Source organism: Gymnoscopelus braueri, assembly GCF_963280865.1.
Source record: "Gymnoscopelus braueri genome assembly, chromosome: 3".
In the NCBI taxonomy this organism is placed as follows: Eukaryota; Metazoa; Chordata; class Actinopteri; order Myctophiformes; family Myctophidae; genus Gymnoscopelus; species Gymnoscopelus braueri.
Window position 1 is genome coordinate 4,124,868 of NC_137612.1, and position 26,771 is coordinate 4,151,638.

At 40.2% G+C, this 26,771-nt stretch overlaps 2 protein-coding genes across 5 annotated transcripts in view; one reads left to right on the forward strand and one right to left on the reverse strand.

Moving 5' to 3' along the window:
* Positions 1 to 22,131, reverse strand: part of tacc1 (transforming, acidic coiled-coil containing protein 1) — a 54,100-nt gene extending 31,969 nt beyond the window's left edge. Inside the window, exon 1 of one of the 2 annotated variants that reach the window (XM_080421867.1) lies at positions 22,005 to 22,131. Coding sequence is in view for 1 of the 2 variants with exons in the window: in XM_080421866.1 (XP_080277992.1) it covers positions 13,520 to 13,590 (71 nt within the window). In the remaining variant the exon portion in view is untranslated. Of the gene's footprint in view, positions 1 to 13,519; positions 13,840 to 22,004 lie in introns of those variants that run through there. The other variant, XM_080421866.1, reaches the window with a different exon arrangement.
* On the forward strand, positions 1,864 to 12,639 carry aggf1 (angiogenic factor with G patch and FHA domains 1). Of its 3 annotated transcripts, none has more exons than XM_080423220.1 (16): positions 1,864 to 1,918; positions 2,005 to 2,071; positions 4,640 to 4,840; positions 5,447 to 5,552; positions 5,659 to 5,828; positions 6,383 to 6,514; positions 6,686 to 6,871; positions 7,907 to 8,312; positions 9,247 to 9,355; positions 9,711 to 9,762; positions 9,915 to 10,016; positions 10,384 to 10,549; positions 10,803 to 10,891; positions 10,989 to 11,116; positions 11,249 to 11,348; positions 11,444 to 12,639. In XM_080423220.1, exons 3-16 carry the CDS (start codon positions 4,643 to 4,645, stop codon positions 11,681 to 11,683), a joined length of 2,184 nt encoding a protein of 727 aa, XP_080279346.1. In that variant the 5' UTR covers positions 1,864 to 1,918; positions 2,005 to 2,071; positions 4,640 to 4,642; the 3' UTR covers positions 11,684 to 12,639. The 3 variants fall into 3 exon arrangements, with proteins under 3 accessions (XP_080279346.1, XP_080279347.1, XP_080279345.1); XM_080423221.1 differs by having other exon boundaries at positions 1,870 to 1,894; XM_080423219.1 differs by having other exon boundaries at positions 1,873 to 2,071.
* Positions 22,132 to 26,771: the final 4,640 nt, after the last annotated feature.

Sequence of the window (26,771 nt, forward strand, 5' to 3'; positions counted from 1 at the left end):
CACATCTCACTTTACTACTCACAGTCTGCCCTGTATACTGACATCATAATTATGTGTTGCAGTGCCATCCAGTGGCAACATAGATTGTGACACCGTGACAATCTACACACTGTTGCAGCAAGGCATTGCTAATACGAAGTTTAGCCATCAGATCAGTAGCTATGATTTATGAGATCATTTATTAGAGCATTAGTTGCGAGTCGGTACAGGAGCAGCAGAATGGCCAAGACAAATCAATGAGAGAACACTTGGACCTGCTGTGCATGGAAAGGAAATCTAAAGACATTTTCTTTTGTTGTCCACAGAACAATTGAGTGGGAGAGGAGACACGTCAGGTAGGAAGTTTTGTTGAACTTAATATTATTATTTATAATTATTATTTATAATGTGTTAATCCTGTTAAGAGGTGAATCAACCACACCACAAGGTGGTCTTTATTGTTGCAGAGACATCTTGTGTACAGGACAGTACATTAAGAGTCTGTTAGCCCCATCTGGAACTCTCCCTCTCCCTCCGCTGTATAGCTCTATACAGCGGAGGGAGAGGTTCCGATTGGAGCTAATTAAAAGTAAAAAAAATCACACCCTGTGTGAAGTGGGCGGTGTCTTCCTAGCTAACCACAATACTGAATGGAGTCAACCAATGATGTACAAAAAATAAATAACTATATAACTAAATAAATACATTTATTGAAACACTCTTTATGATGGACAAAACCATAACTTGAAAAAAACCAATTCATGTTTTTTTTCAAGTTATGGTTGCTTATATAGGGCTATGCACATGTGTCATGTGACACTGGCCAATCACAGTCCTGAATAGATTGTGATTGGCCAATCACAGCGCAGGATAATTGTACAAATTTCCAAACCTCACTTTCAGGGCCGGTTTCACTGCCCAAGATATTTGTACATTTTTCCAAATCTCACTTATAGGGGCGGTATCACCGCCCAAAAATAGACATATACAGACAGACAGACATTTTTCTTTTCCCCCCATTTACTTTTGTGTGTGTGTGTGTGTGTGTGTGTGTGTGTGTGTGTGTGTGTGAGAGAGAGAGAGAGAGAGAGAGAGAGAGAGAGAGAGAGAGAGAGAGAGAGAGAGAGAGAGAGAGAGAGAGAGAGAGAGAGAGAGAGAGAGAGAGAGAGAGAGAGAGAGAGAGAGAGAGAGACTGGGGCTATATCTCTGAATCACAGTTTGCACGGACATTAAAACTACTTGCAACTAACATAAATACCATAATGGCAATAGCGAATAAATAAAATTAGATAAAAGATGGTGGTAGATAGTCTTTAGAGCAGTGGTTCTCAACCTTTTCAGGCCGCGACCCCCCAAAATAATCACATTTGAACTGGGGACCCCCCCCCCACCCTGACAAGCACATGGAATTGTAGGAGTTGAGGCATTACAATGAATTTGACTCGGTTCCACAAATAAATATTATGAAAATAGCAGATCAGATTATTATTTTTTGCCTCTTTCTTATATTCTTTGACAATTTGGCCAATGTTTGAGCAGTATCTATGGTAAAGTTTGTTGATTACTTTTGATGCAGTAATGGTCTTTTTCTTTTCCTTCTTTCATTTTTTTAAGGTATTAAAAAGGTCTTAAAAGTCCCCCCCCCCCCAAAAAAAAAATCATGTGGGGACCCGCCCCGGACCCCCCTGGGGGTCCCGACCTTACAGTCTATCATATGGTCCCGACCCACAAGTTGAGAAGCACTGTTTGAGAGAAGGTATCTGCTGGTCGGTAGGCGGCAGTGTTGCGCTTCAAATCGTTTAGCAAGCGTCATCATCAACAACAACAGAGGAAGAAGAAGAGAGAGAAGGCCTGCTTCCGCTTCCGTAGTGACGTAACACCTGATAGCAAATGGCGGTCGCTCACACGGTGGACTGTAAACATTCCAACAGTGATAATTGTAACTGTCTCACTATCATCTAAACATGTTCTCGGGTGTGTGGAGAATGCAGAGTGCTTTACATGATGTTTATGTTCAACTTGCAGGTGGATTTTCCCGGGAGATTAACGCGCGCCGCCGCACACTGCAGAGAGGAGAGAGAGTCAGACCCAGGTAAGAAGTGTTGCGATGCACTAGGTCTGCACACACACACACACACACACACACACACACACACACACACACACACACACACACACACACACACACACACACACACACACACACACACACACACACACACAGCCTGCAAGTCCAGTGACTCCAGTCCATACACAAGTAAGACGCGCGAACGCGGGAAGCGAACGCCAACAAAATTAAATGATAATGAAAAGAAATCATCTAAAAAAAAGTAACCAATAAAAAAATATATAAAAAATACAAAAAAAATCTGTGTTAAAAGGAGCATCTTAGAAAAATACTAATTCACAAAAAAAAAACTTTGAATGTTTTTGAACAATTCAACAAAGTGTTTGAAGTGGCTGTTTCACCCACTTCCGGGGGGCGGAGCCAAAATCCGAGCCCGAAGTATTTGTTCGTAGACCCCCACTTAGTTTCGGAGCGATTCGGGCACTTTTCATTTAACATGGGGTTTCAATGGGGAGTTTTTAGGAACCTTCTCCGGGGCGTGGCTTCTGGGGGAAGGGGCGGGCTTAAACGCAACCTTGACAGGTGTGTTCAGTTTTCAAAGGCCTTTCATTTGATGTATGGTACGTCTATATTGGACATTTACTTGGCTGCACAGGGCTGAGGCAGTGCACGCACACAGAGACGCACACGGAGACACACATGGAGACGCACACACACAAGCCGAGCACGGTTTCATAGTAAGCTCCACTTGCGCGGAGGCGCGCCGCCTCCTTCCGCTGCGTTCGCAATCACGGACTGTAGCCCCATTTAGAACCTCTCCCTCCGCTATGTAGCTCCGAGATGAGGTCCTATATTTCCCGGTGCCGTTTGAGCAGGACATTGTCGCACATCGATCCGTTGCCCGCACACTCGCGGCAGCTCAGCCTCTCTTTAGTAAAAAAAAAATAAGTCGCTACTCACCAAAACAAAGACGGTTTTAAGACGTTGAAAGCATATTCTCCTGGAGTCCCCGACCTCACGTCTAAAATACAGTTTTTGGCCAAAACGTAAAGTAATCGACCGGATGGAGAAAAAAAAATTGGTCACTCCACTGCGCCCCCTACAGTCAATGGACTGTTATTGTATTTGTTTGGTGGTCTGGCATTTGTTGTCTCCGCCAGGCCGAAAGGCATGGCGAGAGAGTATGTTTTACCCTCCGTCCGTCCATGTGTGTGTCCTGTCCGTGTGTTAGCAGCTAATCTCCGGCACCGTTGGCCCGGTCGCTGCGAAACTGTGCACACACACTCCCTGGATGCCAATTCAGAACCTCTGCCTCATTTTTTCACATGGGCCTGTTATAGCTGGAGGCCGATTTGTGCAAAACCCATTTATTTATACTACTCCTACAGATTGATCCAAACGTCATGCAAATCAGTACACAGTATCTCTATAGTCATGTGATCAACACGGATCTGTCCGATTTCCCATATTCCATCCTCATTGGCTAAGGTTGGCTTCCAAAATTTGCAGTATTGGTCCGTTTTGAACAAAATGCCTCAAATCATGAACGCATCTTGCGATTTCTGTGAAATTTCACAAACACATTCCCGCTAGGCCGAGGAAGAAATGCCACTTGACATTTTTCAAATCAGCCTCATGGTGGCGCTATAAAAGGCTGATTTTTGTTTTGACTAACTGCACCGATCTGCGTGAAACTTTGCACGCACACTCCCTAGAGGCCAAGGAAAAACATCTGCCCTGCATTTTTCACATTTGCATTTTATAGCGCCACCAGGAGGCCGACTTATGTAAAACACATTTTTGGATATTAAGCCTTCAGATTTTATCCAAATTTCACACAAATCGGTACACATGATCTCTATAGTCATGTGATCAAGATGGAACTGTTTGATTTTTCATATTTCATCCTGATTGGCTAACATTGACATCTAAAGTTTGCAGAAGTGGCCCGTTTTGAACAAAATGCCACAAATCATGAACGCAGCGTCCGATTGAGGTGACACTTTGCACGCACATTCGCACTATGTTGAAGAACAAATGCCACCCTTTAACATTGCCCTATTATAGCGCCACCAGGAGGCCCATTTTTTCAACACTTTTCTTTTTTGTATTACTCCTACAAATCTTGTCAAATCATCATGCAAATCGGTGCCCATTATCTCTATAGTCAAGTGATCAAGATGGTTCTGTCCGATTTTTCATATTCCATCCTGATTGGCGAATTCCAAACATTGTTGGCCCACAACCTAACTGACCTGGCGGAGACCTTTTTTCTAGTTAACGTCTGAATTACATTTTTGCCTCTTTCTCATATTAATTGACAATTTGACCAGTGTTTGACCAGTTTTTATAGTATAGTTTGTTGATTACTTTTAATGCAGTAAATGTATTTTTTTCTTTTCTTTCTTTTCCTTTAGTTTTTGGTATTAAAATGTCTTACAATTCCTTAAATTGTCACTTCACTGTCATCTGGGTACCCCCCCAAAAAATCATATGGGGACCCCCCTGGGAGTCCAGACCCACAGGTTGAGAACCACTGCTTTAAAATACTACTAATGTTCATTGAGGCTAAACGTCAATTCCTTTTCCAAGGCCATGGAGACCTGCGGTGACGACGGAGACGAAAAGGGGCCAGGAGAGCCTGAAGTGGCCGAGCTTCGACTCAAAGTAGAGTCGCTGAAACAGGAACTGGAAACCTGCCAGGCTGAACTGGTGAAGTTACAGAAACAACTGAACCAGTCTGAGAGACTGCAGAGGAGCACAGAGAGCTACAACGAGGACCTGAGGAAACAGGTCAAGTTCACCAAATGAAAGAGCATCTTATAGGGCATAGCGGTGGCGGCCATTTTCTGGTTCCACTCCAAAATACTCAATGCATTTTTCCCATTGACATTTCCAAAAATATTTATATCAATTCATTTAAGCCTAGAATCAAGCCATCCAGGGTCCTGGTGAATCATGACCATAAAACATTTATTTCTGTGATTTAAAAAATATATATATTTTATATTTAATTATATGATTATTTATCAATATACCTAATTGCTCACAGGCCCTCATTGGAAACAAGCCCGCAAGGACTTTCATGAACGTCCTGTTAAAAGGAATTATCCTTATCCTTATACTATATTTAATAAATACCCTTTGTTTTGCCGTTATCAAAAAAGTTTTTTCACAGAATCAAACGTTTTATGGTCATGATTCACCAGGACCCTGGATGGCTTGATTCTAGGCTTAAAATAATTGATATATATATTTTTGGAAATGTCCATGCATTTGACTATTTTGAAGTGGAACCAGAAAATGTCCGCCACTGCTATGCCCTATAATAAGTAATGGGAATTATTCTGTCATGAAGTGACATTATACTTTTCTTTTCTGCTCGCGTATGCTCGGTAGGTTGATAAGCTGAGTGCAGAGATTCATGATCGGAAGAAGAAAGAAAAGGGCTTGAAAAGAGTTGATGGAGAAACTCAGACGGAGGAATACACATGGACAGAAAGTGGTTTGTGGTCTTTCTCTGACTAACATGCATTATTCGATTTTTACAGTTATCAGACATAAAAAAAAAAGTGAAGCAGACCATCTAACATTGTCCTTTTTTTGACAAGATTATTACAATTACTACTATGGAGGCTACCAGCAGAATGCTGAGGCTACAGATGTGAGCACAGAGAAAGCAGAGGATGCAGCTACTGAGGCTGTAGAGGTTTCGCCACCTGATGAAGTGGCCGTTGCCGTTTCTGCGCAACATGAAAATAACACTGCAGCTAAAACGGAGGTACATACAGTATATCTGACCTGTATGTTTGGTATCATAGATGAGGTGAACAGATCTTTTAATTTTATTTGAATCAAATTTCCACCACTACGAGCTAAATGACCAAACAAGTTGGTAAGTTAAATGTATAATTAGTTCAGCAGGGCTGTAACTCACAAGTATCTGTAAGTATCTAATTCTATGGAATGTCTTTGGACCGCAAAAGGATGGTAAAATAGGGTAATAAATTACATGATGGTAAATGCTCATCACAATTTATCCTGAAATATCTTAATGTTTACCCTGCAGTCAAATTGATATTTGACTGCAAATTTATATTACCCTTTTATTTATAATGTGGAGCAAAGACAAGCATTCACACATTTTGATCAAGACATTTGCACATACATTTGTTTAGTGATACATCACTAAACCAATACCTAAAACTTAATTTGATTAATTAGTTTATTTTAGTTCTCAGTTATTTCAACCATAAATAAGATGGTGAAACCTGGGAATAGTTAAATGTATTGGACTGATTAACTAATTGTTAACTAACCCATGATCTCTCTCAGGAAACGGATGGAGGATCCATTGCTGACATGTTGAGAGCCACAGCGGAGGAGGCCATGACTCAGACTGGGTTTGTCTTTGATGAGACAACGGGGATGTACTATGACCACAGCACAAGCTTCTACTATGACTCGGTTAGTCTGCACGCATGCTTACATTTTCACAATGTAATATTTATTAATATATTTAGTTAACAGGAGAATCTTTGGATGTTTTAAATCTAGTTTGAATGTGTTAAGCGTTATTTCTGTGTCTTAAAGTAGGCCATTAACCAGGTCAAAAACAATTGATGCCTTCTTCCTCAGACCACGATGCTTTACTACGATAACAACACAGGCATTTACTACTACCACGACGCAGAGAGTGGGCGATACCATTTCCATTCCAAAATAGAGGTGCCTGCTGCAGAATCTAGTCAAGACAAGAGGACGACTGAAAAGAAATCCAAGACATGTAAAAAGGGAAGCAAGAAAACCTACCAGGATGATAAGGTATGGTATTAAATAGTTTATATATCAATTAAATACATTCTTGGTGGAAGTAACTTAATTAATTTGATGTTCATGTTATGTATTTTATACTTGAAAATCTTGTGGTGACTGGCAGCTGGCTTTTGATCCAATTCCCCTTAAAGGAGAGATTGTCTCCTCTGGCTACTGTTATTGGTCTCAGTCTTCAAATACTCATGATAAAATGTATAGACTAAACTTAGCTGACTAAAATACTATCCCTGTGATCTAGGTGCAAGAGATGACTAAATCATTGGCTAGTATGAAGATTTCCTCTTACTGGAATACTGCTTCTTCCAGAGGTACTTTGTCACAGAATGCAGAGCATATCGTTGCTGTCGGGTAGAAACCTTGTATCTCCATATTCAACTTTTTATATTTTTTCGTGAATGAATGCCCTACTTCGTCACACTACAGTATCACACAAAAGTTGCAAAAATATCCGATCTACAAGCTCACAACGCATCCACGATAGGCTCTGAGCTTGTAGATCTGCTATTTTGTTTATGTTAAAGTAGTTAAGTGTCTGTGGGTTTTATGAACATTTAACCATTGGAAAGTACTAACAAGACCTTGTGACTAAATAATAACTTAATTGGATCACAGGTTCATACAAGGTTTCTGCCGACGACATTGCATCACGTAAAACGACATAATAAGACACAATTTCATTCAAAACAACCCGTTTGTGCCCCTATTATTCTTTTGTGTATGTAATGAACAGTTAGGTCTCAATACATCACCCAGTTAGGTCTCAATACGTCACCCTACCATAGTTCTTAAATGTTTCTTGGACACTTCAACTGAGGACAAACGGTTGTGTTTTAGATCAGTGTCATTGTTATGCTTTAAGTAAATTTTTTTGAGGGTCGGTTAGGGCAGCTTAATGTAGAATTGTCTTTGAAAACTGAGACCTTTTATGAGAATGCCATGCAAAAACAAACGGATCTACAAAGCCAGCCGCCATCCTTCCAGGGGAGTTCTTTAGAGATGTAAAGGTTATCTGTCGTGTGACAGGACGCTGTAAAGATGGAGGAGGATGACATTGAATGGGTGGAACGGCAGTCGTCCAAGAAGACCACAACAGCATCGAGAAAACGGACTCAGCGGTCCCCTAGCCCGGACTCGAACCCGCGGAGGAAAGACACCTCCAAGTCTCGCGACGACGGCGAAAGGGGCTCTTCTTCAAAGAGGAAGAGACAGAAGAACGGCTCGCGCTCTGATGACAAGGACAGGTCAAAGAAGAAGAAGAAGAAAAAGTCCAAATCTGATAAACACAAGAAGAAGAAGAAGACCGACTCCAGCGGGAACAGTGAACCGGAAGAGGGCGAGATCAGCACAGAGTCAGAAGGAGAATGGGCGTCCACGCCATCGTGGTCGTCATCGGCCCCAGAATCAGAGATGGAGAGTGAGAATATAGAAGGTGAGGGGGGGGGGATGAGGATGATCCGTTCTGTTCACGGGGGTTGGGCTCAGTGAGGCTGTGTGTGTGTACACCAGTGGTGGAAAGTAACTAAGTACATTTACTCAAGTACTGTACTTAAGTACAATTTTGAGGTATTTGTACTTTACTTGAGTATTTCCAATTTCCAATACTTTTACTTCTACTCCACTACATCTCAGAGGCAAATAATGTACTTTTACTCCACTACAATTATTTGAAAACTTCAGTTACTAGTTACTTTGCAGATATAAATTATGATATTATAAAACATACATTAACCACTTTAGCCCTGTTTTATACATAGGCTATTTGAAAATAGCAGATCTACAAGCTCACAACGCGTCGCAGCGCGACGCGTTGTGAGCTTGTAGATCGGCTATTTTCAAATATTTAGTACTTTTACTTTTGATACTTTAAGTACATTTTGATGCCAATACTTTTGTACTTTTACTCGTAACAGAGTATTTTTATATTGCAGTATTGGTACTTTTACTTAAGTAAAGAATTTGAGTACTTTTTCCACCACTGGTGTACACTACCACTGTTTATCTGACCAGATCACGTAGGATTGTGTTTGACGAGCTGCTAATCAAATCCACTGTACATACACTACTAAGACAAACAAGAGGCACTCCCTCATAGAGGTACTGCTAAGCTAATGGCACATTTCTACTGCGTCGTACGATCAAGAATAGTTTTATTTTTTGTTATTTCCGGCGAGCGTTAAAGTCATACAACGCAGTAGAAATCAGGTTGTGGCGGTGGAAAATAAATTCTGCTATTATTATGCCCTCTCTACACAACAAAAGAATCGGTGCCATTGATGACAGCATGCATGGTGTATTTTTTAAGAATCCCTTCAGCTTTCTGTTGTCTGAAAACCTGACTCTCCTTTTTTCCATCTTCATTGCAGTCAACGACATTTGGCCACCCTGCGTAAGAGTGACGGTTGTCCGATCCCCAGTGCTTCAAGTGGGCACCCTCTTCATTATCACCGCTGACTCCCCAGCCACCATTGGCAGGTTAGAACGACTGTAATGTTCATGCTTTTACATGGAAACATAAGGTCTGTTTTCAGTAAGGAATCTATTACTGTGATAATATACTGTCATTTTATGGACACATCCCAAATTGTGTGGCGACAGATTGGAGAGACAAATCTCTATCAGTGGTAGTCGTTAGTAGTACAGTACGATAGTCTACACACAGCTACTGCTAACTGTATAAGCCCCTGGTCTTTGATAATAAAGAATCAATATTATTTTTTACATATAATGACATTAGGAGTAATGCTTCACTCTGAACACAAGGGGGAGTTTATTGTCCAACAAATCGTGGTAATGGTTTGCTATTTGACAATCTTATCTTTTTTTGCAGAGAGAAAGATATGGACCATGCAATCCGAATTGCAGAAATGGGAGTCAGCAAGGTATTCATCTACATTTGACTAATTTGACCAATTTGACCATGTCCCTGCGAGCAGCAAAATGAGCTACAGGGAATTCAAATGTGGATCTTTTGAAACGCTAATTGTACTGGCCAATTTCAGAGGAGAATCCTGTTCTTTTTTTACCTATGCAGTTCCATGCAGAGGTCTACTTTGACCAGGACCAGCAGGGCTATATGCTTGTCGACCAGGGCAGTCAGAATGGAACTGTAATCAATGGCAACCGAATCTTACAGGTCAGTAATCATCATTGTTTTATTAGGGGGTCAACCGATTATCAGTCAGGACAATTATTGGCTCCAATATTATTTATTTTCCATATTATTGACAATGGCTGTCTAATTATGAAATGCATCTGCTCCCTTTTGCATTTAATTTAGTTTAGCTGGGAACATGCACTTTGTAATTGAATGTAATTAATGCTGTTAGAATTTTTTTACGTAAGCATTTTTACATTTACTGTAATTAAATATTGGTACAAAATCTAATCCGTATCGGTCCTGAAACCCCCCCACATCGGCCAACCCCTTGTTTTTAAGCTTAAAACCAAAGAATGCTTGAGTTATGAAAGCATTTACCACCTTTTGTTGGACCTTGCTGCAGCCTAAAACCAAGTGTGAGCCCTATGCCCTGACCCACGGCGATGAGGTGAAGATGGGAGAGACGGTGCTGTCCTTCCACATCCACTCTGGGACAGACACATGTGACGGCTGTGAGCCCGGTCAGGTGATGGCTCACCTCAGCAAACACAAGAAACACCAGATCGCGGGTGAGGGGTTGTCGTGTGTTTCTTCATTCCTGATTGATTCTCTCCCTTCAAAACTGATCATGCTTTTGTCAATAGATGAGACCTGTCACAAGACAGACTAATACTGTCTGTTTCACCTGCTGTGGGGGTTTGAGCTGCAGTGATTGTTTGTTTACCATGTCATGTTACCCCCCACCCCCATTTGAGACTAGGGTTTGCGGAAAGCATAGCAGCACAGCGGGAGGTTTTATTTTGTTCTCCGCTTTTTCCAAAGGCCCTGTTCTCTCCAGCCAAACTAAAGAGGAAAAGGAAGCACTGAGACAGAAGGAGCTTAAACAAATAAAAGCCAAATATGGCCTGCAGGTGAGCATTTTGCTGCCCCAGCAACCACATTATTTTCGACCTCTCTGCTCTTTCAGTAAACGAGTAATCTTGGCTGTCTTGTCTCTTTCGTAAACAGAGTAGCGAGTACGAGGAAGCCAAAGCGCGACGGAACCCGAAGTACATAGACCGAGCAGAGTCGCGGCGAAAAACAGTGGGCAGCGAGGGCGTTTTCAAACGAGATGACGCTCCAGCTTCAGTTAACGTGTAAGTGGACAGTTAACAGTTGGTTGGTAAATCAATAACAGAATGGAAATAATAAATGCAGTTGTTAATCAGACATATGGAGTAGATGTATTATTGGTGTATAATGTCCCATGATCCACTCTGTTCTAAAAGGGAGATCAGTGAAGTTAATAAAGGACGCAAGATGTTGGAGAAGATGGGCTGGAGAAAAGGAGAGGGACTCGGCAAAGACGGAACTGGAATGAAAGCCCCGGTAAGAATGCATCGTTCTAAAGTTTAACTGGCCTCTGATGCAAGTGTTTTTTTAAATATACAAACTAACCAGATTTTCAAATATTGATTTCCTAGATTGATTTGAAGATCAGGAAGTCGCAATCAGGCTTAGGAGCCGGTGTTGCACTTTCTGTGGACGAAGCTTCCCTGACCAGATCCAGAACCCAGAAGAACTGGGAGAAAGCCCGCGAGAGGTTTGCGGACTCCTGCCAGCCTGACACTGTGTCTAATAAATCTAAGACACAGAAGGACAAGTCACCCAGACTCTGGGTTATAGCAGATAAGAGTGAGGAGACCAACACACCGGGGGATTGAGACGGCCAAAGTTAAGAATGGCCCATATTGGAAAAAGTCTTAATCTCATGATAGTTTTGACCAAATACCTCTTTCAATAACGTGATGATATTTTGAGGTTGGCTATTTGTGCTTTCAGAAGATATCTTACACACAAGAACATTTTGAGAAACAATCATTAGTAATGTGAATTACGCTCAGCTGGTCTTACTTACTGTAATGCAGCCTTTAAGACTAGGAAAATACAACATTAATCTATATTACAATATCACTATGAGCAAAATCCCAGGCAATATCATATCAATCTTCTATCGATTAATCACCCTGCAGTGAGTGTACATGTATGGTACACACATGACCAGAGTTGGAAGATCAAGTAAGCTCCAGATTGCCCAACAGTTCTAAACAAAGTCAGTAACCATAGTAAATGTGGTAGTCCACAACAGCATCACTTTCATGCATTTGGTATTTTGGAAGAAGCCTCCACCAACCATGTTAAAGTGTGATCTGACAGATCCACTGGATTCTCAATCATTTAGGATTGTTCTGAATTGTATCCTGGTCTAAATGTTTAATAAGTTTGCCTAACCACAACTGCCCATCTCTGGAGGCTGTTAACTGCAATTGTATTATGGTTTTTCTAGTTTCTACTTTACTGTTAAGCCATGACAACCTAGCTTGACAGCAAAATGAAACTACAGTGCATACAAGGCTAGACATGTCTATAGTCTAGCCTATAGAGGGCAGAGCTGACTTTGAAGAACAAAGGGCACATGAATGGCCCCGAGCAAATATTGACAGTGAGGATACATTTCTCACAGTGAGATCATAACTCAGAGGAAACAACCAAGCCTCTATTTTGACAGCCTCATTAGTGAACATTAGTTTATGCAGATCATGTTAAACCGATCATATTTGCTTTGTCTAACGCCTAAATGTTTTATCTTGTTGCACATAATTAAATATTTACTGTTCGTTTTAAGTGGCTTCTGATTCATTGAGCAATTATATAAGACCAGATGCTTTTCTACTATGGAATGTTTAAATACAATGTTCATTCACACAAGTGTTCATGGATAAACACACCACAAGACCAGTCAAATCAGCCTGAGCCTTAAAGCAGAGTTCATTTCGAGGGTGTGAATATTTGCATGTGTGTGCAAGTGTACACTTGAGCAGAGGTCATTAATTCACACTCCGATCAGAAAGTGAAAGCAAATGCAACCAAAACACCACCATGTTGGAATCCAATGCATTCTGTGACTATCTACATAGCCTGCTCTGCAGGTGCTGTCAAAACACCATCAGCCTATGTAAAACGCTTCATATCATAGAATGATAGGATTCCGGTTCAAAATGGTCAAAGTCAGCCTTTAACACCAAGTCACCGTTTAGCACAATATGGAGATGATGTGGTGGGTGTAAATACTTAACTCTTATTTGCTCAATCAATCTATAAATTCACAGAATCTCTGCCTGACTGTCCCCCTCCATATCTCGAGAACAAATCTGTCTGTCAGGGTCCCTTTTATGTCCGTATATGGAGATCCCTGATGTCATCAATATGACATACTTCTGACATCATAGACAGGCCCCCATGTACTATGATGAGGGGTACTGCACTAAGTATGACAGTGGGTACAACGGATATTGCTTAACAGAAGGGGCATGCATACGTGCCTGAGGGTAGTGTTTCTTAATTTAAACAATTTACACCACTTTTGGAAATAAAGTGTTACAACAACTTTCATCTGTTATACGTTTCAGGTTGGAGCACCACGACTTTTACTGCATCACACATTGAATCAGACTTTTAAATCTGTGGCAAAATTCAGAGATTGTAAACAAGTGACTCACATGCTACTTTTGGAGTGCCGTGCTTTCGTTGACCCATTGGTCTTCTTCTGCTGACTAGAAGAGCCTCCCATTGCGACTTTTCTTCTGCCCCACGATTTTAAGTCCTATTTCTTTCCGTGTGTCAACAGCACAGTGCACACACACCAATGTGTTTTGTCCTCTAGCTAGTAAGCATACCGTCCTGTGCGTGTCTGAGACTGTTCAACTGCTGCTGCAGAGTTCTTACAATCTATCAGCCGATCCATGCTGCCTTTTTCCTCCCTCCCACCTCACTTTACTGCTGTCTTCCTCCAGTCTCCGCCTCCATTACCTCACTGGAGGTAAACAGTGTACTGTACGTTCATAAACTAGGGTGGGATGGTTGTGCGTTTGTCGCCGTCTTGGTGCTCGTGGGTATTTGTGACGTGTGCATGTTTTTACTGAGGTTAAAGTCCCCGTCTTAAATGTTGTACACTGTGAGTCAGGCTGAGGGTCATGAGATTAAACGGGGTTTCTTCAAGCTTCACTGAAGAGAGTGAGACACTGTAGTAAGGCCCTGGCGTCAGGCCCTGGCAGATCTGGCTTGACTAGTTCCTGGAGCTGTAGTGTGGTGGTGAGATTCAAAGGAACACCAGCTTACTGTTCTGTCAACAGTCCAGTCAAAACAAATATTGCCGTGGTCCTTTTTGAGCTACCTTAAGCTGCTTGGGCAAAACAAGGCATAAATTGTCTTTGCTTCTAATCATAATCAGTATCGATAAAACAAGGTGTGGTCACAGAATCACAGTATGTATGTTACTCTAACCGAAATAGTTAAATAAATGTAGTTAATTTCTTGCCAAACTCTGCATCAAATTCAACTAAACTACATGGCAGTAGCTTGAACTGAGCACCACGACCTGAACCAGAACAGCACGAATGCAGATTTGCCTTGCAGTAGTACACCTCTCTTAAACTCATCTCTGTTTACACTACAGTTTACAGAAGAGACAAAAAATCTCACAGACAAGTGTTAACGAGTTCTGTTGAAACTAGCTGAGGACAGAGATGGCTCAAGCTAGAAAATTAATTAAGACAGACATCTACCAGAAATAATCCTCTTTCCACCCAATGGATAAGCATATAAACCCAGCTCTGTTCTATGTTAAAATCAAACAAATACTTTTAAATTAGTGATCTTGTAGTTGTAATTAATCATAATCTTGATTAAATGCACTTAAATGTGGTTAGATATCAATAGCATTGTGACACTTATCGAGGTATGTATGTCCACCAGAATACAGCTTATATCAGTCAGTATTAAGACAGGAACAAATAAGAGGTGGAATTGCCACTTTCTATTCAGAAAGGTTTAACTGTACAAAGCTTGAGCTGGGAAAGTTCTCAAGTCCTTATATGTTGCCCTTGTGCTTAATTGCTGCATACAATTGACTAGGGACGCCTCAATCGCCTCAAGAGCTGGTTTGGCCTCTCGGAATAGGGCATAGCCGTGGCGGCCATTTCCTGGTTCCACTTCAAAATACTCAATGCATTTTTCCCATTGACATTTCCAAAAATATTTATATCAATTCATTTAAGCCTAGAATCAAGCCATCCAGGGTCCTGGTGAATCATGACCATAAAACGTTTGATTCTGTGAGAAAAAAAAATTTGAAAACGGCAAAACAAAGGGTATTTATTAAATATAGTATATCATATAATTAAATATAAAATAAAATAAAATCACAGAAAAAAAAAAGTAATGGTCATGATTCACCAGGACCCTGGATGGCTTGATTCTAGGCTATATTTTTGGAAATGTCAATGGGAAAAATGCAGTCAATGAGGAGCATATTTTGAATTATCAATTTCTAATCAATTGAGCAATTCTTTTAGATTTCTTGTCCACCTTTGGAGTTACATCATGGCAAGGTAACTACACAACCCAAACCTCTACCAAAGTGGTCTTGCCCTTTAAGAGTTACAGAAAGCACTTGATCACAGTTATTGCCAAAGGCTCTGCGACAAGATTTTCTGGTACGTCCGATTCCGAATACAAAATTAACTGAGCCTCCTCCATGTTTCACGACCGGCATGGCGTTTTCTTTGGAAGCTTCATTTTGTCTTATGTAAACAGAGTAGAAGAATAAAGAATCAATATGGTTTATTTGTTACTACTAATACAGGTACAAGCAGCAAAATGAAAGTGTGTGAGGTCCGCACAATTCATGTGATTTACCAAAAAGCTAAAATTCCAGTCTGGCTACATTTTAGAGGGGTCATCCTGGCTCTTCTACCATGGATCCCATTTTCATTCAGACAGCGACAGATGTTACGACTTGAAACTTGTACCTTAAACTTGATTTAAACTTGATGATCAGCTTGGATCTGAACCAAGTTTTCCTTGCTTTTCCTTCTGTTTATGTTCAATGTGATACATACAGTGGCACAAAACAGATTCACTTTCTCCTTTTAAACTGGCTGCATGAGTGATTATGAGATTGAAAACACTTGTGATGTTAATTAAAACAAATGTTTCTTACAACTAAAGGGTACCAATATATACATACTGTATATATATTTTATTTTGCATGGCAGGAGAGGGGGGGTTACATGATTCATGCAGGTACTCTTAACCCCATTAAGGAAACATAGCAAATATTTGGATATATATAACACAATTTCCATACAATTTGGACTCAAGGAATTCATTAAAATTGGTATTATTAAGATTCAAGCATATCTTGATTCTTCACTATTTTAGGGCAAAAAGTGAAAGAAACTGAGCTAAAAAATGTCTACATCGATATTTGTCTTTTTACTAAATACTTGTATGCGTCAGTTTAAGAGCAGGCTAGGCTTAAAGGGCAAGACCACTTTGGTAGAGTTTTGGGTTGTGTAGTTTTGCCATGATGTAACTCCAAAGGTGGACAAGAAAAAAATGTAATTGCTCCATTGATTAGAAATTGATAATTCTAAATATGCTTCTCATTGACTTACATTATACGGTGAAACAGCTCTCAAAGTCACTCTTTTAGCATGTAAACAAACGTAAACAAAGTTGATTCAGACAATATAGAGCATCACCAAACCTAGTACTGTTTTTTAAATAAAAATGTTAACTTCCTGTTGATTTCGCTATTTTTATTAGGAAGAAAACCCAGATCATGGCAAGGTAACTACACAACCCAAACCTCTACTAAAGTGGTCTTGCCCTTTAAAACTTTCCTTCCATTTAGGGAACAACAGCACCATCATCCATCCCGTCTCTAATGTCGTCATAGCCAGTGCACGTTTGATTACCTCAATAACAAATGACATGACCTGCCTGGTGAAACTCTTATTAACGTGTAGTGTGGTGAAGTAAGTATGTACATTTTATTTGTATATAACACTTCTCACAGAGAGAACTCACAGTGCTATATCAAGTGCTATACAACAGAAATAAAAACACAGCATGAAACATTCAAATGGTTAAAAACAACAAAAACACACAAAAATCTATGCAGCTCTCACAACCTGTGGAGGGGCATTCCATGCCTTTTTGTTTTTGACCTTTTTTCGTCTACTGCCCACAGAGGAGCTCGGAGGGGGGAGCAGTTACAGGTTAAGTGTCTTGCTCGGGGCCATTTTGACACTTAAGCACTATTTAAAAAAATGAAAATAGAATATCTACAAGCTCACAACGCATCACAGTGAGCTTGTTGAGCTGCTATCTTCACTATTTACATTTCTGGGAAAAAAATGTATTGGAAAATGTCTACATTTAAATACAGCATGCTTTGATATTAAAAAGAAGATTTACTTTTGAATACTTTCATTTGTAGTTGAGTAATGTTTTCACCAGGAGTATATAATTTGACTCAAGTACTGGGATTGAGTACTTTGGTCCACCACTGCTGCCAGTAGAGCCTCATTTTGAAGCATATAGTGATGTCCAATTGTCCAGGACCCTTCACTGACCTGCTACAACAATATTCTGTGCCCAGCAGACCATAGTTGAATGGTTAGAGAGCCCGCCTGGGAAGCCTAAGGTTCGAAGTGTCCCTGAGCAAGACTTTAACCCCTAACTGCTCCCCCCTCCGCATTCCCCCACGAGATGAAGAAAGTAGGGATGCACCGAATATTCGGCCACCGAAACATATCGGCCGAAAATGGTAAAATAAATATATAATCGGCTTTCGGCCGAAAGGGTTTTAACGACGAAGAAATATCACCGAAAGACACCGAAACATATCGGCCGATATCACCGAAAGACACCGAAACAATGCTATTTTCAAAAAATCTTGGAATAAAATGTGGAATATTATTATTATATAATTATATAAATGTTTACATTTTACAATCTTTCAGCAGTCAGTCTGGAATTAATGTATGGATTCAAAAGTGCTGAATAAATGTTTTATGTACCCATAATAGTGATTATTATTTAAGTTAAGTTTTGCCATAATCATGTCTTTTGCCATAATCAGGTAGCTGATCCAACATTGGTAAACAAATAAATTCATTATATATATCTATCATATTCGGCCTTTCGGTATTCGGTTTTCGGCCAACTGTTTTCTATTTGCGGCATTCGGTTTCGACCAAGAATTTTCTTGAGATCTGGAACTGAAAAAGGTCAGCCTCTGTGGATTTTTTAAAGAACCACTTACAAACATTTCTGTTTAAACAAGCATTTGTGGAATGTCTTAGATATTTTGTTTTTTTGTTGTTTTTAAGCTGGAGGAGGCGGAGGAGGAGTTCCCCCGCGGGATGAAAAAAGGTCAAAAACAAAAAGGAATGGAATACGCTTCCACAAGTCTTGAGAGCTGCAGCCTCTGTGGACATTTTTAAGAACCACTTATGGAATGTCTTAGATTTGTTTGTGTGTGTTTTTGTTGTTTTTAATCATTTGAATGTTTCATGCTATGTTTTTATTTCTGTTGTATGTAAAGCACTTTGTGAGTTCTCTCTGTGAGAAGTGTTATATACTGTACAAATATAATGTACATACTTACTTACTTCACCACACCACACGTTCATAAGAGTTGTTGAACATGTTTCACCCGGCAGGTCACGTCATTTGTTAATGAGGGAATCAAATGTGACACTGCTCTGGCTATGACGACAATAGAGACTCAGACTATGGATGATGATGATGGTGCTGTTGTTCCCCAAATGGAAGGAAAGTTTTAAGCCTAGCCTGCTCTTAAACTAACAGTGTCTGCCTCCTGGACCAAACCTCGAAGATGGTTCCAACAGGAGAGGAGCCTGATAGTTGAAGGTTCTCTCTAGGTCGGGATTCTAGGAGCCACAAAGTAATCTCCTGGATTCTGACAGTCCAATGTTGGCAGCCCTGGACACAGGTCATTGTCATACTTTATACTACATATCTCACCTCTACACTGAACAAAGCTGTATGCTATAACTTCACAGGAGACAAAGAGGTGAACACCCTATTACAGTTAAGTCTTCTGATAACAGAGGAATGTTTTCTAAAATAAGTGTGAGACAATGTATTAAGGAGTATAGTAGTGCAGGCTCTTCTTTGCGGTACAGATAGCTGTCAGTTAACAGTTACAGATCAGTTAGGCTACATAGTTTACATACTTGCATGCTTAGTTTCATAAGGCTAAGCAATGACTGTTGCATTGCCTTGCCTTTCATTCAAGTAGATGTACAAAAAGGTACATGAACCTAATAATGTAAAATGATTAACTAGGCATTTTCTTTAATACAGGCAAATACAATTAAACAAATCTATTGTGCTTTAAGTTTTAAGATAAGTGGATGCCAATATATGCAGGGTAACCAGACAGGTGGGATAAACCTGTTTATTATTAGGGAAAGCCTGACATCTCCTGGTAGACTTTAAAAAATATATTTTTGAGCAGGACTAAGTATTTCAGGATGAAGCCACTGAGTCAGTCATCTCCATGGCATCATTTCCTATGGCTTTCCATTATGGTCATAGGCAGGGCGAACCAGCAAGCATCACATACTGGAGACTGTAATTTTGGAAAGTTAACTATATATCTGTCATACAATTCTGACAGAATAATTCTAAAAGCAAATAACAGAAAAAAATAGATAAGTTTGCCCTTTCATTTTATAGAAATGAATGCTATAAATCACACATTAGTTTCGCTTGTCTACTGAGTGCTCAAAATAGTACAGCAGACCCTGGGCTACTCTCAGTCTCATGCTAGCCCCATCAGCCAATCCATTTATGCTGTAGAAATCAATGTGTGTAATTGTCATACCACCAGGTCATTCTAATCTAATTGATAGTTTTTGTCTATACAGGCCAGGGTCACATCAAGATTCTTTGTTCAGGCAGACAGGCACCACTGTATTCTGAATGCAATCTTGATAAAAAACTACATTGAATGTGTTGTGAACACAAAGTCCACCACACCCAACAGAAATGAAGCAGTCTGCGTTTCCATTGTACACTTTACCCTCTCTTTGTTTTATTTTGATGGTGTCAACATTAACAGACTAGACAATCACTCTCCACAATGGGCTTCACATTTGCCAGAACACATCTGACTGCTGCACTGTATTTCCAGCCTCAATTATGTGACTCAACTTCTCCCATCAATTCCACATCGGCTCGCCCATCAAAACCAGTAACGTAAACCCTCCTGGCCAGTGGTGGAAAGTAACTAAGTACATTTACTTAAGTACTGTACTTAAGTACAATTTTGAGGTATTTGTACTTTACTTGAGTATTTCCAATTTCCAATACTTTTACTTCTACTCCACTACATCTCAGAGGCAAATATTGTACTTTTACTCCACTACAATTATTTGAGAACTTTAGTTACTAGTTACTTTGCAGATATAAATTATGATATTATGAAACATACATTAACCACTTTAGCCCTGTTTTATACATAGGCTATTTGAAAATAGCCGATCTACAAGCTCACAACGCGTCGCGAAGCGACGCGTTGTGAGCTTGTAGATCTGCTATTTTCAAATATTTAGTACTTTTACTTTTGGTACTTGAAGTACATTTTGATGCCAATACTTTTGTACTTTTACTCGAGTACATTTTTAATTCTGGACTTTTACTTGTAACAGAGTATTTTTATATTGCAGTATTGGTACTTTTACTTAAGTAAAGAATTTGAGTACTTTTTCCACCACTGCTCCTGGCCTCCTCTACTGAACAAAACAAAACTCTCGAACTGAAAACATAAGTTGTTAATCTATTTGAAAATGGGACTGTAATCTCTAGATAGATATAAGTCAAAGGATGTCCCTGTGTATTATAGCCTAACAATAACACCACGTAAGGGGAAGAGAGGTCAGGAAGTCGGGTTAAACACTACAAAAAGGAAGTCTACCCCTAATTTCTCGGTTCTACTCGGCTGAGAGGAAATGCTCTCCATTCCAGCCACATTCCAGACAGTGCAAATCAGCTTTTTAAGATTAAAGATCCTCTTGAAACATCCATGCCTAGTGGGTAAACAAGTACATATGTATGCCATGTCAGCCGGCTCAGCACCCATAACCCATCCAGACACAAATTCCAGTGCCGCAAGCTGCATGGAGATACACATTCCAACGAACTATGGCTTCCTCTCTCTGCTATAGTGACTCTCCGAGAACCGCGGCTGAACCACTTCCACTGCGTCCGTTCCTTGCTTGGCAGAACCCGGGTCTTTTAGGGTGTGTCTCACGCTGACCTCATCTTCCTCCCATTTAAGCTGCAGAAACCTCAGAAGCACCAGTCTCACATGATGCAACCTCCATGCAAGTTGTCCACAATAACCAGCAGGCTATGGGGAAAGGGAAACCTTTACCCCATGTTTACTACATCAACAGTAGGCTCCCACCACTGGAGCCAATGCACACTTGGTCCTTTCAGCTGAAGCATCAGGGTGTAAAAGCGCTGAGTATGTGCGTGTGAGCGTGCAAACTAGTATCCTGTTTATACAGCCAGCCTTGCCACCAGCGGTGGATGAACTTTGAAACTGTGCTCCGAGAGTGGGACATGATAGGAAGAATTGTTAGTGGAATTTGTTGTAAAATACAAACTACCGGTACTTCACACATCCTTTACCTAAGTAGGTCTACACCCCAGTTCATATCTTTGTTTATGATTTCACCAAATAAGGTAGAGGATACAGGCAAATTGTGGCCAATAAAATGAGACAACTGAACAACAAGCCATGCATTACAATGAATGAATGGAATTCCGACTATTGCATGTGTTTTAGTATAGTTAGGGAGTCTTGCCTCCTGAAAGCTTTCATAAACACTGTACTTTGGACCTAAACAAAGGCACTAAACAAAGCTGCCATATGGAAGCAGGAGTTTAGGTTAAAACCAGTCACAGCTATTTAAACCCCATAGGTCACCTGATATCCACATTTCCTCTGCCTTGAGGAACCACAGAGCCACTGTTTAAGTTCTTCAACTCACTACTCCAGTTATGCAACAAACAGGCTTATGAGCTATGAAGATTGTAGACATAACGGTACACCTGATTCATAGTGAGATGTCACACTTTGAAGAGTGTAAAATATCATACCTTGACAAATTAGGAACGAAGATGATGATCTGCTGTCAGTCAGTTATCCAGATAGAAGACAGAAAGTTACAGTCCTATGTCTGTAATCCAGTTGCCTGTAGGAGTAGAACATGTGGAGAGAATGTTTGGGCTGCAGTCGCTTTGTGAAAGAGAAGACTTGTCCCTCGTTCGTGACGTGTGTGTGTGTGTGTGTGTGTGTGTGTGTGTGTGTGTGTGTGTGTGTGTGTGTGTGTGTGTGTGTGTGTGTGTGTGTATTCCATCATGCCGCTGGATGGGAAATGGCTGGGAAAGCAACTTTCTGGGCAACATGCCAAGAGTGGATTGTATCTTAAAGACACAGAGTTGCTTTACAATGCAACACGTGCTATAGCCTACATACAACATAACGTGGGTTTAAAAACGGCTAAAAAAACCCCCACACTTTTAAAAATAAAATGAGGGGAAATAGTTTTTCATTTTTATTAAATAATTAGATAATTAGGGAGTTAACTATAGCCATCTAGAATGGATCCATACAGGCTATATGTAGGCTATTCCATAACATAACACATGTGTTTTCGTGGGGGGGGGGGAGCTGTAGAATACAATTCTCGTAGACGTATTTATGATTCTGACGTTTTCAGAATCATAAATACGTCTAAGAGAGTTGTATTCTACAGCTAGGGGGGGGGGGGGGCATTATAATTAGCACTCCTAGTACTCACCCAATAATGAATTGTGACTTATTGGGGTCAGGTCAGCTACTATTCCATTTGAAAGTTGTGCCAGAAAACGTGTATTAGTGAAGTACCTCAACTTTTCCTTTTCCACAAGATTCACACGAGCGGTATCTCTGTGCGAGACTGGAGGTGGCTTTGATTCATTCACAGCCGCTTCTTCAGTTGAGCGAGCAAAATATGGGACACAAATTCATTAAATAAGTGAGTTGTAATTAATTACCCCGCAACTGTTAATTTGCGTATCCCATGTTAAGAGACTATATTTGTGTGTTATTATGAATAAAATAGTTTCTTATAACATGATCATGTTTATTAATTATTTGTTTTATCAGGGACACTGCACATCAATCAACATTTCATCACATGTAAATGTGTAGCCTTAGCATTTTATTGAGTCTGACTTTGACTTTATCTACAAGTCTTAGCGACCCCCCCCCCCCTCCCCTCCAGTTTGCCTGAAATGTCACTAATAAAGCCCGTATTTCAAATAAAAAATACAAAATATAAGGTGTTCACTGCTTACCCGCTTTCCCCAAATGTTAACTAAGTGTCCGCAGTATTTGTGTAATGTATTAGTCCATATTTGTCAATAAATAAGTGTTTTAATCCCGTCTGTGGCCGAACGCCATTCCCCCCCCTCGTTTACTTCCTGTTTACATTGAGTGTAATTCCGGCGTTCACCAGATGCGCGCTGCCACTACCGCCCATTGGGAACTTCCGGCAGAATTGGCCACAGACGGGATTAAAGCACTTCTTTATTGAAAAATATGGACTAATACACCTAGTTAACATTTGGGGCAAGCGGGTAAGCAACTTATATTTAGCATTTGTACAAGTTTTGAGAAATACAGGCTTCACATAATTAAAAAAAAAATACATCTACAAGAGTCTTGATCTAAAGTAAATCTCTAGTAAATGTGCAAGAATTAGGACAAGCTCATCTAAAGAGAGCGAAGTGCTGGAGGTGTTAGTATGTGCCTGCTGTTGATTGATAGATTGACACATAGCCTATTATGCGGCACATAAGACAATATTTTTACGGCTATAGCAGTGATTCTCAACCATTTTTAATTTGATATGTGAAATATCTTGGACATTTTATTACAGAACAGATGACAGATGATGATGATATTCACAGACAGTGCCGCAGGATGTAGTATGCACAGGTTCAGTATCATAGAGTTATAATATATCAGTATGCACTCAGCACAGTTAAGATCAGAGCTTAATGTATACATATTCTACACTGCCCACTTGTGGTCAAGTTACCCCCTCCTACACAGCCCCCTACCCTCCCTTCTTTTTGGCTATGGACTACCATCCTGTAGTACAGGATGGTAGTCCTACTCCCTTTCCCTTTCTCGTTACAGTTTTAGTATTTAGAGTAGCTTCTATTTTTATATGACTTTTAAACTATTCTATGCAATAAAGCACTTTTAATTATTGATTAATTGTTGAATAAAACATTGTAATCTTGGGGGGAAATCCTCTTCTCAGTCCATTTGCTGTAGAGGGTGTCAGCATTGTCAGTCCAGCTCAGCTACTTGTTCAAGTGAACACCTACAGTAGGTACTTGTAGGTGTCAGTGATCCAGGTCACCAAGCCGTGATCCACTTGCATTGCAGAGAGCTTCTCAGCTAGCTAGCAGGTGTGGTTGGATCGTGATGAAGGCGCTGGAAAAGTCAAAGTACATGATTCCTGTTCACAGGGTCCAGGTGCTGGGTATATGCTCTGTTTAATAGCAGGTATAGATATCTGAAGTCATTATATTCACCCCGTCCACTTTATTCGGGTATCAGTAAGCAAAATATTCAAAGACTGCAACTGATACAAAACACAGCTGCCAGGCTCCTGACTCACAAAAAGAGAAGTGAACTCATTACACCAGTCCTTGCGGACCTTCACTGGTTACCTGTGAGTTTTAGAGCCTGTGAGCCAGCAGCAAAAATAATAGGATTTTACTGCTTGTTTTTAAAGCCCTAAATGGTCAGGCTCCTGCGTATATCTGTGATATTTTAACTCCATATAAGCCAGGCCGCTGCCTGAGATCATCCAGCAGGGCCCTATTGACGGTTCCAAAGTCTTGCCTTGTCACAAAGGGCTCAGTGTCCTCTTTCAAATCACTTCTAAAAACTCACCTCTATCGCACAGCTTTTTCTTAATTTATGAACTGTTGTACTATTTATGCAATTTCTGATCTTTATTGTATTGTACTGTTGTTATTGTAAAGCACTTTGTAACTTGTTTTTGAAAGGTGCTCTAACCCTCTATCACGCTCATTCTATAAATAAATAAAAAGTATAAATGCTATATGATTTGATCATGTTTTGAGACCTGTGATGCTCTGAGTGCACACTGTCTGTTTCTCATTCTTGCAAACAGCTAAAACGTGAGTCTGACTTGACTACAAGTACAAATTTAGTGTGCAGTGGTAGATTTCCAGGACAACATTCCAACGTCTAGCTACATTTGCATATCATGTACTATCCATCTTTATACTGCAAAGAAAATGAGCTGAACAGCACAAGTAACAATATAACACATCTTTTGTGGGTTACAAAAAAACTCTTCCTCAGTCACTTTATTTTGCAATCGCCACAGCTGTCAACCTGTAATTTACAAATACTGCATTGCTTATTAGAATTCTAATTGTATCTATTCCATTGTGTACATTTCCCTATTCCCTCCTTCTCACACTGTAACCTGGCAACAAGTTGTCTGATAATACAGTAGCTGTGAAAAGAATCCTTTCATCATGTGTTGATGAACACAAACACAACGGTATATATCTCTAGTCTAAACGATCAATGAAATGTACTTTTCTGAGATGAGAGATGAGGCGGAAATTCAGTATTATACCCTTTTTAAAAGAATAGTTAAAAAATATAATGTAACTTAAGGACACGCAATATAGTGCTGCCAAGCAGCGATATTTATGCACCCCTCCTGTTCCCAAGTTGGTTTCTTAGATTGTAGATCGGCTATTTTTGCACAGCTATTTCTTCATCAGCTTGTAGATCGGCTACTTTCGCTTAGTTTAGCTACTTTCACACTGGATTGTAGATCGACTATTTTCGTCATTTGGCGTATGGATACAGTGGAGATGACGTTCGGGTACAATAGCATGCCGACCGAGGAGCAACAAGTTGAGGTCAAGGATCAAGGCAGGCCTCAAGCAGGCCTCAGAGGGACTGAGGAGGAAGGAATTGTGACGTATAGGAGAAGAGGAGACAACTGCAGCCTACACATCTGACGCCACTGCGCCAGAGGTAGCCAGGGAGGAGAAGCTGCTGGGAAAGTAAAGAAGACTGGAGTTCTTGTGACGGTGACGGAGTTAAGTGCAGCCCAGAGTTACGCTGATAAGCGTTGAGAATTAATAAACAGTAAATGAAAGAGCTATTCTAGTGTGTGGAACATAATCTGAATTATTCAATGACTAATGTGATTTATTATTGTATCTGTGGCATGTAGAATCTGTGTTATAATGTGTATTGTTACTGATTATAATGTAATGCATTTCTTGTCGAAACTAAATGTGTGTATTACTGCTGAAGTTAGAAGCATATTGGACAAAAAACAATCAGATCTGAGGGAGCATAACCATAGCAACGGTTATAACTGTAACTGAGTAAAGCCATGTTATGATAACAATGGTGTGGATTCCCCAAAAAACTATGTTAGAGAGAGCCACTAACCACCTAACAGTCACCTAACAGTAGTGGGGTCATGATGGCACAGTTAATTGTAACCTTTAACCATGAAATCGGGATCAAGAACATGGTGATGGGGGCATTGTGAGCACAGTAACCTCTAAAGTTTGAAAGTTTAGACGTTCAATGCCATAGTATTATTATGACTTTAAATCCAGTTCACGGTAGTGGGATTTTAATCATGACATGTATGGATAAGGATAATCCTTTTTTTAACAGGTCGTTCAGTTAAGTCCTTGCGGTCTTGTTTACAATGAGAACCTGTGAGCAATTAGGGGTTAAGAGTCTTGCTCAGGGACAGATATCATTTCATCGACACATATGCTGACCTGGCCTGG